Raw genomic sequence first — 11,885 nt, forward strand, 5'->3', positions numbered from 1 at the left:
GAGGCAAAAGGAATTGTGGAATGTAGTTCAATCGTCCTGGGCTGGAACACCTGTTCACAGGTCGACTCCAAGCAACACAGATGTGAAGCAGGTCTCAGAAATGATGGCTATGTAACTAAATAATAGTGCAGTGATTCAAAGTAGAGCAAACCCTTGAGACATTTTTCAGTTTATACAATAAATGTTTGAGTTTGTAAAGAAAAATGCAAATACTATTTTTTTGAACAGTCTTGTATTCCTTTTTCTTCACTTTCTGTAAAGGTATAACACAAACTTGTTCAATGTGGTCGGGTTTTGATTTGGAATGTGCAGTGTTCATAATATTGATATTGCATTGATATTATGGAATTAAAAGCTATTCTGAGGATTTTGAGCATTATTCCCTTTTTCAAACAATTATTCTGAACACAACTGTAGGTGTATGAAGTTTGTTTTAATAGCCATGTGCTTGCCATGTGTTAAAAATAAAATGGTTCAAAGATTGACATCTGTGAATAATAACGCCTAAACTTGATTGCCTTATAAGGAATAGTGCTCAATTTAAAAAAAAAAGAAAGTAATAGGCCCTGACTGAAGTTAAAATGGGAAAATTAAGAAAAAAATAGCAGTAAGTCATGGAAAGCAGAAAATAAGTTACTGCCAATTTGTTAAGACTGTTTGACTTAAATCTGAAGGGTAAATTAAATAAATGTATTAAATAAAATGACTTCTAAAAGACTAAGAAGTCCTGAATGGAGGCAGGTCTGTCCCTTCAGTGTGTGAACAAAGAGACCGGGACATTGATGTGAAGCCAGTAACCAGGCCCAGCCAATAGCTGTCAGAAGAGTAACACCAAAGTCTCAGTTCAAACTGCACCACCTATTGGCAAGAAAACAGCAGCAGCCACTAAGACATGCTGATCTGCTCCATCTAAGGACAAGAAATTTACAATAAAAAATAAGTAGTGCATTACTTGGGTCTTGAAGGGCCAGAGAGCCAATACACTCAAATGGATACCCTTTAGTGCTCTTAAGATATGATAATCAGATATGAAATCATTTCTCAGGTTCCTCAACCAGGGCCAGCACATGATGGGGGTTCCTCCAGTGAGGCCTCAGGGAGAGACGTTTGATCCTTCGCAAAGTAATCACAGATCAGAGAGTAATATGGTCTCAGCGAAGCGAAATTATCTGTGGTGGAACAAGTCTTGACTAAGTCATGTGAATGCTTTCATAATTGATCTACAGATCCCAAAAACATTAATATGACTTCAAAGCTCAACTTATCTACACCATCTATGATTTGAAAGAGACTACATTAATACATTTGCTTTATAGATGTTCCTGTACAAATCCATTTTGTAAAGTTGAGTAAAGTCCACAACTCATCAAATCCGTAAAATTTTATTTCCCAAATTTGTCATACAATAGCCAGTTATGGGAAAGGGGAAGCAATTACGTAAACAAATGAGAAAAAAAATGCATTTAACACAATGTCAAACCTAATCAGCATATTTAAAAAAACAAGACATGCACAATACAAGATGTGGCATAAACATGGGTCAACTAAAAAAAAAGGAAACATTTAATGAAACCGCTTAAGCTGTTTGAAAGCAGTTCTATAACCATCAAAATATGGAATCATAAATTAAAATTTATTTTAAAAATCAAATTCCACAAGAGGAACAGTCAAGACGTTCTCCATTAGTAGGGTCGCTCCCTGCGCTCCTGGCGATGGTCCCTTAAAAAAAAAATAAAGCAAGAGAACAGAAATATAGTGAGTGACATGTTTGCCGTCTGGTTTCCACACTTATATTCTGGTCACAGGTTGCATTCATTTGCTTTTTCAATAGCTTCAACAATTTTATAAGAATTTATAAGTTCCACAATCCTTAAATTCCTTGATGGAAGAAGCAATACAACATACAGTATTTGGTAAAAGAATCTTAACCCTACCTCATATCCATCTTGCCACCTGGTGGGCCCATTCCTCTTCCACCCCTGCCACCCATTCGGTCCATGGGTGGCCCTCCGCGCCCGGCCCCTCGGAAACCTCCCCTGTCCATTCCACCACGTCCCCTGAATCCACCACGGTCGCCTCCCCAACCTCCACGGAAACCTCCAGGGCCACCAGGGCCTCCAGCTCCTGCCGGCCCACCACGGTCCATGCCTCTGCCTCCACGCATTCCCATTCCCCCCCTGCCTCTGTCACCTCCAGGCGGGAAGGGAGGGCCACCCCCCAACCCTTCTGGCTTGGGGGCTTTGCACTGGTTACACTCCATCCTCCAGGCAAAGTTCTGGTTACCACAACCCCTGGGAACACAGACCATTAATTATATTATAAACTAATCTTGGGGGGGGCATCAGAGAAGACACTGCACTATGAAATAATACATACGGGTTAGGACACTCCCAGTCCCCAGCTCTCTGCTGCATGTTGCCTCCTGTGGGGCCACCTCTGCCCATACCACGAGGACCACCACGTGGCATGAACCCACCACGGTCACCTCCACGGCCCATCATACCTGATAAGAAAATTGACAGTTTCTAAAATTGTACATCCGTACTCATTACTTTTTCTGCTGTCCTAAGCAACTTTGCAGCTTTGACATGCTACAGGGTTCAACTGTTCTGCAACTTATAATTTGAAGTAAGTGATTTCTCGAGTTGGAAGCTAGGCATTTTATGTGGACGTAAAATCACATAAGAACCTGACCGTAAAGAATAGTGTGAGCATGCTCTACAATAGATTTCTCACAAACAAATACTGCTGACATTTACCTCCACGGCCCATCATGCCATCTCGCATGGGCATGCCACCCCTCATTCCACCCATCATGGGCTTACGGCGTGCCATGGACACCTTCAGCCTTCGGCCTTGAAACTCCTTTCCTAAAATTAAAAAGAAACCACTCAAAATTAGTGGCAAAAGGGACATTTGGTTTATTTATGTGAATATGTTCAGGTCTGCTGTGCACAGTCATTAAAACGCACCATCAAAATGCTCTACAGCTGCTTTGGCACAGACTGGCTCCTCGTAGGATAGGGTGGCATCTCCTTTGGGCTTTCCTGAGTCCTTGTCTGTGTATATGTTAATGGCAGGCTGGCCAAGTCTGCGGTTAATCTGGTCAAAAAAAATAAAAGAGTTGCATTTAGTTTCCACATTAGTGTAGTTTTGCTTACACCAACAGAGACAAGAACTATTTTTACCCTGATCGGTCCAACGTGTTTAAAGAATTCAGCCATCTCCTCCAGGTTAGCCTTCTCAGTCAATCCTGTGATGTAGATTGTGCTGTTCTCAGAGTCATCCTGCTCTTCAGGGCGCCCTACAACCAATGCATTAAAACAAATCAAAAAAAAATTCCTTAGTACCACTACAAAGAAAAGCATTCAATAAATGAGTAATAAGGGGTCTAGTGTGACTCAGCTCACCAGTTTCGCGCTCGTCGCTGTTCATAGGTCCTGTAGTCCCATCAATCGAGGGCGAGAGAGACAGATTGAGAAAAGTCAGTGTTTGCAACTGAAGTTCAGTGTACAACACCTAAGGAGTACTACAAAAGATAACCCAAACACTCCCTTATAGACGCCGTCAGCCATATTGGGAAGTTGAAAATGGCACCTTATGGTACACCACAATTCTCACAAGTGATATATTGAATTGAAAATAGAACCTCAGACCCTTTGGCAAATAATTGTGTGTCATTTGAAAAGCCTCTTAGACCAGTAAGAAATCCTCAAAAAAACAACCACCCAGGAATTCGGCTCATGAGATTTGTTAAAGCAGTAACACACATTTGAATGGAAATTTGTCAATAACCTGTCAAAAACTCATTGTCGAACCATAAGCAGTGACTAAATTATACCAAGTAGCCCAGAGAAAATGGTCTCAGGCATTGAAAAAAATTCCAATATTTTCAGATGTGTTCATGTAAATAAATTTTGTAAACCACAATGTAAGACACATCAATATTTGAAGCATATTTGCTCAAAAAGTTTAAGGCTTTGAAAGGACTAACCAGTGTAATACTCGTTAACTTACCACCAGGCTTACTGAAGCCACCTCTGTCTCCAGCGCTGCTAGGGGGGAATAAATGGAGATATGAAGGCGACTTCCTTTTACAGCCACTTCCATGGCTCGAGCAAAGTGCTTGATTGAGGGAGTAATCAAAACATTCTAACTAGCCCAACAGCAGCTATAAACGTAGTTTTATAAATACACAATTGAATCGAGGGGATAAGAGTATTAGCTGTGTGCCATTCCTTAGCTGAGTACAACTTCAGTGACAGTTTTCAGTAGTGGATACATTTGTGTAAAATGACTAACATTCTCACTGCTTTTGAAAACGTGACAAAACCCAAACATTTGTACACAGGAAAAAACATTTCAGATGCATTGATGGCATTCATGAGTTTACCCAGAAACAAGCCAACACCCCAATAAGTTTAACAAAAGGTTACAGCTGACTCAGATATGTACAAGTGAAAAATAAATGGACAATGCATCTGAAATTTGACAAGTGGTGAGCACATTCACCAGGTTAAAAAAAAAAATTATACAATTGTTAAATAAAAAACCCAAAAATATTAACAGTGTTACCAGGGTTAGATTAAATCAAAAAGGTCAATTTCTATACCCATCATGCTTATAAAAACCACCATCCTCAGTTCTTGAAAAAAGGCAGACCGCGAATCTTTGTTTTAGCTCCCTCCTGCTGCTTAAGCTGGCGACTCTGTACAGATACTTTTTAGAGAATAGATGGTTTTAAATGGCTCTCACTGTTACCTGTACGGTATAAATGTGACAAAGCATGTTAAAAAGTGATCAAAAGAATGTGATCAAACATTTGAATTCCAAACCACAAAAACAAGTTAGAACATTTCAAAATGACATTCTGTGCCCAATCCCCCCAAAACATACAAAACATACCTGTGCAAAGCTAAAATTAAAATGTTACTATAAAAACATCTATGCTAACTTAGAATTGTAAAGAGTATTTAGGATTTTTTTTTACACAAATTGCACACACATATGTATGTGCAATTTGTTAATGCATTTTTTTATACCTCTATTTTGGTTGCAATGCAGTCTTTGATTATAGTCCTATATCATCTAAAATTGACTAACATGTCTTAATACGTGCGTTTGTGTGTAGATGTATTCCCTGCAACAAAACAAGAAGCCATGCAGAACTATTATTTAAAAATATTTTGACTGATGTACCACAAAAGTATATTTGTTCTTTACCAAAAAAAAAAAAAAAATGAAAAGAAGGACACCTGAAATAACGTGATGATTCACGTGCAACTTCTGACACCAAACCGATTGTTACTTGTTTGGGGGAGGAAATTTTTTTTTATATATATCCCAAAACCAAATACAAAAATGAAAATCTGTCACGTCAAAAGATTTATATTGCAGAGCGCCTCTTTAGTATTTGGGACACCAAATATGCTAATGTTTCTCATCTTTCACTTATACAGCAGTGATGACCGATCTTAACCAAAACAAATGTACAGTACCACCTCTGTTCACCTTAACACCCCTGGCCTCTCCTGGTAACCTTTAGAAATCCTTTCAGGGGAACTGAATGCGAGTTCCCATTTGGGGTTGGGTCAAACCCTTTTGGCTACAGAGAGTGCAGACAATGTGCACCAAGAGGGAACAAACCGTTCAAACGCCCAATCTGCATCAAGGGCAGTGGTGCTTTATTAAGGGGACCAGAAAAAATGTGTTAAGGACCCACTCAATGGAGTTCTAATTTCACTATTATGATGTATACACACCAACATACAATACAAAAAAAAATATATAATTCACCTTAATGCAATTACGTGTAGTAAGGCTAAATGCATTAAGACTGAATCACACTAGACCAAAATCAATTTCATGAACATGTGCACTAAGACAATCCCTAGTTTACTTCTTAATTATTACAGTGGGAAAAAATAGTCTGTAAACACAGAAAACTAAGTGTGATTTGTATCAAATGTGCTCTCAATGTTTAACCTAAATAAAAGTTTAGTTTTCACTGATACATTTTAGCTTTAATTGATATTGAGACACTGACCACAAAAAACGACCTAAGAACTTATTTTCGTAGTATAGATGAGGGATACATTTTGATCATCTTTTAGGACAACTGTTAGCGCTACAAGCAGAACAGTGAGAAAGTAGTTCCTTGTTTTCTTAGAATCTTGTAATTGATGCAATTTATTACTGAGGTCTTGCAGTACCATTATCATGCATTACTCTCTGTATGGTGCAATTTTTCATTGTTGACATTACTTCATAAGCCAGTCAAATGACAAATACTTATTGCCAGCCTTGCAAAACCCAACCAGAAACTGATAGCACCTGCAAACGTGTGTATTTATGAGTAAAAAAAAGAAAGGGAAAACCCCTTATCAAGAGAAAAAATGGTTTACCCAAATACATCACTTGAAAATTGTGTATTTGAAACAAAATATACTGCATGTTGCCCATGTCTATTTATGAATTCCTTTTAGTGTAAACGTTATGTTATAGTCTTGCAGGACAAAACATTTTACTCCATCCCAATAATTTGGCAAAAAAAAAAATCTAAATCATAATTTATACAACTGCTAATAGCATTATTTGCATGTGTAAATGGGTCATCCTACAGGGAATGATGCACTATAGTTGGAAAAGGTTTAAAAAGGGTGGTGCTTATAGTGAGACAGTGTTTGAACTTCCCTCACCCCACTACAATATTGATAATGTGTAGACAAGATATTCTTGTAATATGATTATGTAACATTCCCTGACCAATTGTGAATATGCAATTCCGTTATCCTAAAACATTGATATTGGCTCATAATCAAACGTTCACGGATTAAAACTGTTCAACCTAAATGTTAATGCACAGGTCTCTGCTAAAACTTACATTACAAACTGGAGAAACCTTTTTCTTACCTTTGGCAAAATTAGAGGCAGGGCTGAGAGAAACTGGATAATAGCTATGACTGCAGCCAATGCTGGCATCTACAACATGTTCCATCAGAGGCCTTATGAATTATAGGTGAAAACTCAATTTATCAGTATTGATTTCTGATTCATCACAACTTCTTACAAAAGACTAACGTTGCACAAATTATTGGTATTAATCTGGATTATTCTAGTTTTGCTGGGCATTGTCTCAGCCCTGCCCCAAGTGGCCACAGGACCTGTAGAGTCAAAATACATGAGCAGGTTAAGTGCAAAGGAAAGACACTTACCCCATGCCACGGCCCATGCCTCCACGGCCACGATGCATCATTCCACCTCGATCAAAGCCGTCCCTGCCTCGGTTTTCCCCTGACCCTGAGTATCTTGAAGACTCAGAGCCAGAGTAACCAGAACCTCCACCCTGGCCATCCTGTCTGTAATTACCTACAAAACATGAGCATAAATACATCAACGTATGTTTACAGTGACAAAGTGAACTATGCCAATGGCGAACAGAAAACCGCATTCAAGGGTGAGCGAAGCTTACTGTAATGGTTGGACTGGTTGTAACTGGGAGGTCCACCCTGTTGACTGTACTGATTGGCTGGAGGCTGCCCATAGGAACCAGAAGCCTGAGGAGGGTAAGCAGGAGGAGCCTGGGTCTGCTGCTGGCTCTGCTGCTGATACCCCTGCTGCTGACCGTAGCTTGCCTGCGCTGCCTGGTAGCCTGACTGTTGCTGGCCATATGCTGCTGGCTGGGAGTAACTACTTTGGTTGTAAGTGGCTGGCTGGCTGCTAGCATTGTAACTGATAAGACAAAAGAACAGTATTGGTTGAAATAATGAGTATGTTCTTGTTGAATTCCCTTCTTATTTGGTTACTAGCATAGGGGTCCATACCTCTGCGGTGCAGTGGGAGCAGCCTGTTGGCCATAACCAGGGTAGGCAGATTGGGCAGTATACCCTGGCTGAGAGCCGTAAGACTGGGAGGCAGCTGGAGCAGCAGCAGCAGGAGTACTGTCATAACCACTGGCTCCATAACCCTGGGTTGACTGGGAGTAGGCATGAGTCGTCGACTGGGCAGCAGGATAGCCAGCTGTGAGACAAATTAAAACTTTGGGTGACATTCATAACATTTAAGGTGATTTATAAATTATTATTACAAATATACTTTAAGGGTAGTCTTTGGCTGCAGACTATGGGTGAAACTGTTCATGTATCCGTATATAGCCGAGCTTGTAGGTACGAGAGACAGCGGGGTGCAACGGGAAAAGCATGCCGCTTAGATGACCTGGTCCGTGACTATATATACTATATTGGCTTAAGCCAGGCAGGGATCAGTTTTCTGCAGTTAAAAATGGTTGGGAGACGTGTTAATGTTGCATTAATCTGGTAATTTAGTTTGTCTATGCAGAGTAAAGAGATGCTGTTTTTCCCCCTCATTTTTATAGGTGACTGTCTTATTTTGTTAGTTACAGAGAGTCTGGAGATGATGTGGGATACTTATTTACTGCTAACATCTTATATCTTCTCTTGCTCATGTTTTACAATTAAAAAACAGGTCAGATTTTTAGGTGCAGTGCAAGTAGACTTACATGTACATCGTATTTCCATTTTTGCATCAACCAGGAATTATGCTCATTTGAAACAAATACCATTCAATACCCAATCTGCTTGTGGCTCAGTTTTGTCTCCTATTTTAAATTACTGACCTGCTGCTGGCTGGGCGTACGAGGACCCATACTGTTGTTGCTGCTGCGGAGTGTAGCCTGCAGCAGCAGGAGTTGTCTGGGTGTAAGTACCATCAGCAGCAGCAGGTTGGGCATATGATCCATAATTCTGTTGCCCATAGCTCTGCTGAAAAAGAAAAGCTTGATTTAACTGCTAGGTAGTATAAACATATACATAACATATCCGGTTCTTAGTTTACCCTCCAACTGTTGCAAGCAGAATGTGTGCCATGATTCATATTTGTGTATTTATATCAAAAGTCTTATAAATAATCCACAAAGTTAATGCTATGTGAATCACAATGAACAACTAGCCCAGGAAAATCCACTATGTTAACTCACCTGTGCTGCAGACTGTCCATAGCTTTGTGAGGGCTGGGCTGCATAAGAGGCATACCTATAGAAACACAAATCAGTTTATCAATCAAAAGACAATACTTGGGTCTCCCGTAAAGGCTCTTAACAGTTTATATGGCTGCAGGGTTAAAAATAACTGCCACCAACTATGTTAAAATTTTACTCAAACTTCCATTGTTTTTGACTGGTGCGTGAAGCAAATCTACCAACCACTTGCATATTTTACTAGTATATGATGCGAATATTGAACCCTGTCTGGCTGACTAGACCTTTTCCCAAGACTGTACGTGTGTCTAAATTGTTCCATCTGAGGTCAGGACAAATTGCACCTTTGTCATCCTTATTGGTAGATTAAGATTTGTATACTGACAAACTCCCAAACAAAGCTCTGGTCCACCTTTAACCAGAGTAGAGGCTTTAAACCTGGACATTACGTATTGTTTGTTTAATAGTGTTTTAAAAAATTCAGTTGGCAAGGATTTAACAACTTACCCTACTAAATCAAGTCCACTTCCATGTACCACCAATTAAACTATTTCCAAAATGTACAACTGGAATATTTAAACCTTAAAAGTTCTTTTTCGGTTAACCACCCTAATAGTTCGTGGCCATAAATTGACATCCATGCACACTCAAATACATAGAAACATCACATTAAATCAAAATAGTAAGTTAAATGAAGACTCTTACCCCTGCTGAGCAGTGGTTTGACTGTAGGAGCTGTAATCTGCTAAAGAAAAAAGGCACGTGTTGGTTAGCTGAAGACTGAGCCATTGAACAAAACATTATTTGCGCGCGGGTACCTAGCTAATGCTAATGCTAGCAGCACGCCCGTCGTTAGGTAGCCAACTTTCAAGACGATGCTTCACAATTAACTGGGGGAAGGTCAGACTTATTGATACGTGCATTAAATGTTTGACACATTTGGTAAGATGGCCACCATTATCAACCACAGTATGTCGAAAAAAGAATCCATCCGTTAGCTAGAAAATATCGCAACGACTCGATGAGCTAACATAACTAGCGAACGATAGGCCTTGTGCCTAGCGCTAGGAAACGCTAAAAGATAATTCATATGATATAAACCGAAAAGACGGAATATGCCGACTCAGTATCTTTTAAAATGTATCCAACCACTTAATTTCTTAATTTAAATAACACAAATCGATCCAAATATGTATAAAAGATCAAATTCTCATCTCACCCGGAGCCGACGCCATTTTAGTGTGCCTGTACAAGACGACTGGATAAGGTTGCCTGCTGGAGAAACGTTTTTCTCTTCGCAGGAAACCTCAACTATCGCGAGATATACGAACCCCCGTGGGAACAGTGTTTTGTCTGACCAACAGTTCTACATCCAAATATACTCAGTTTACTATCAAATAAAACAGAGAAAACCAGCAAATACTCACATTTAAGAAGCTGGATCCAGAGAATTTTTGACATCTTTTGATAATTGCCTTAAACACTGACTATCTTATCAAAATAGTTGCAATCTTTCTTCTGTCCATTGGCACTAACCCTAATTGTTTCAGCGCTAGTAGTCATCTGATTCCAACACAAGTTATTCATGTTTACAGATGGTTCAAAATGGATACTGCATTCTTCATCCCTCAGTGTAAGGCAGTGTTGGAATGTAACTAAGTACATAAGCATAATATGAGCGCTTTAAGTACAAATTTGAGGTACTTTACTCTTTTCATGCTACTTTCTATTTCTACTCCACTAGGCCTACACTATGAGAGAAATATTGTACTTTTTAGTCCACTACATTATTCTGACAGCTTTTACATATGTAGTTTATAAAATACAACTACCCAACAAAATATAGACCTACAAGTACAGCTAAGACGATTAAAAAGTTAGTTGATTAACAGAACTGCTTTTTTAATCATTTCCAGTTTCTAAAATGTGATTTTAATTTTTAAGTACAAGCTGTGCTTATAATGTTTCAGTCTTAGACAATGGCTCACGCAGTAAACTCCTAAAACACTGGTCACACTGTATACAGCTCAGTAGTGCATCATTACAATACCATGTTCTGATGTGAGTTTGTTGTCAGAGCTGCTAAAAAGCTGACAGCAGAGTTAGAACAGAGGGGCATGCAGGTATGGTTGTAAAAAGATATAAAATTACAAAGTATGCCGTACAGAACTACTGCAAATATACCATAAACATACCACATTAAAAGAAACAGCATTAAATACAGCTCTATCAATAACCTGGAAGTAATCTAACAGTTAAAAAGATATGCAGTCCATGATTTAAATACATCCTTGACTGTCTTAAAGAAAATAAAGCTCCTGGGAGTGATGGTCTGATAAGTGAATTTTATTAAGTATTTTATAAATCATTAGCACCTTTTCTAGTGGCTATGTTTGTAGAAGTCATAGGAAAATGGGAATTGCCTCCAACTCTTTGACAAGGTCTTATTAAATTGTTTCCTAAACCAAAAAAAGATAAACTGAGTATTGAGAATTGGAGACCAATTAGTCTGTTAAATAATGATGCTCAGATATTCACATTGGTCTTTGCTAAAAGGTTGAAATCAGGATTGGATGATGTAATTGATGAAGAACAATCAGGATTTATGCCAGGAAGAGATATTTGTAATAACATACGATTAGCATTGGATACAATAGAATATGATGAATATGTATTGGACAACAGCTTTATTTTGCTTTAGATTATTTCAGAAAGGATTTCTGAAATATCCCAACAATTGGATAAAATCTTATTCAACTTTATTTGGAGGAACAGATGCCATTATTTAAGAAGAGACATCCTTTGCAACATTAGAAGACATGGTGGTCTAGAAGTTTTAAGTTTTGAAACCTTAAATAATACTTTCAAGGTGAAATGGTTAACAAATTTG

At 38.8% G+C, this 11,885-nt stretch overlaps 1 protein-coding gene across 5 annotated transcripts; it reads right to left on the reverse strand.

Annotated features, from left to right (window-relative positions):
• Positions 1-1,366: 1,366 nt before the first annotated feature.
• Positions 1,367-10,304, reverse strand: ewsr1b (EWS RNA-binding protein 1b). Of its 5 annotated transcripts, none has more exons than XM_032515125.1 (15): positions 10,215-10,304; positions 9,701-9,740; positions 8,996-9,050; positions 8,636-8,780; positions 7,824-8,019; positions 7,472-7,731; positions 7,215-7,368; positions 4,018-4,055; positions 3,411-3,440; positions 3,189-3,304; positions 2,973-3,102; positions 2,760-2,870; positions 2,377-2,503; positions 1,935-2,291; positions 1,367-1,719 (listed from the first exon to the last, which is right to left on the reverse strand). In XM_032515125.1, the coding sequence occupies exons 1-15, from the start codon at positions 10,228-10,230 to the stop codon at positions 1,683-1,685; spliced, it is 1,812 nt and encodes a 603-aa protein (XP_032371016.1). In that variant the 5' UTR covers positions 10,231-10,304; the 3' UTR covers positions 1,367-1,682. The 5 variants fall into 5 exon arrangements, with proteins under 5 accessions (XP_032371016.1, XP_032371020.1, XP_032371017.1 ...); XM_032515129.1 differs by having other exon boundaries at positions 1,464-1,719; positions 8,636-8,777; XM_032515126.1 differs by having other exon boundaries at positions 1,464-1,719; positions 4,018-4,052.
• Between the last annotated feature and the right edge of the window lie 1,581 nt (positions 10,305-11,885).

The sequence above is a fragment of the Etheostoma spectabile genome, chromosome 5 (genome assembly GCF_008692095.1).
Source record: "Etheostoma spectabile isolate EspeVRDwgs_2016 chromosome 5, UIUC_Espe_1.0, whole genome shotgun sequence".
NCBI classification, from domain to species: Eukaryota; Metazoa; Chordata; class Actinopteri; order Perciformes; family Percidae; genus Etheostoma; species Etheostoma spectabile.

What these genes read in the sequence shown, in the direction of transcription:
- ewsr1b (XM_032515125.1), bottom strand. An exon ending in AACACGTTGGACCGATCAGG is followed by an intron (nt 3,103 to 3,188) that starts GTAAAAATAGTT and finishes TTTTTTGACCAG; the next exon opens with ATTAACCGCAGACTTGGCCA. An exon ending in GACTGGGAGTGTCCTAACCC is followed by an intron (nt 2,292 to 2,376) that starts GTATGTATTATT and finishes CTGTGTTCCCAG; the next exon opens with GGGTTGTGGTAACCAGAACT.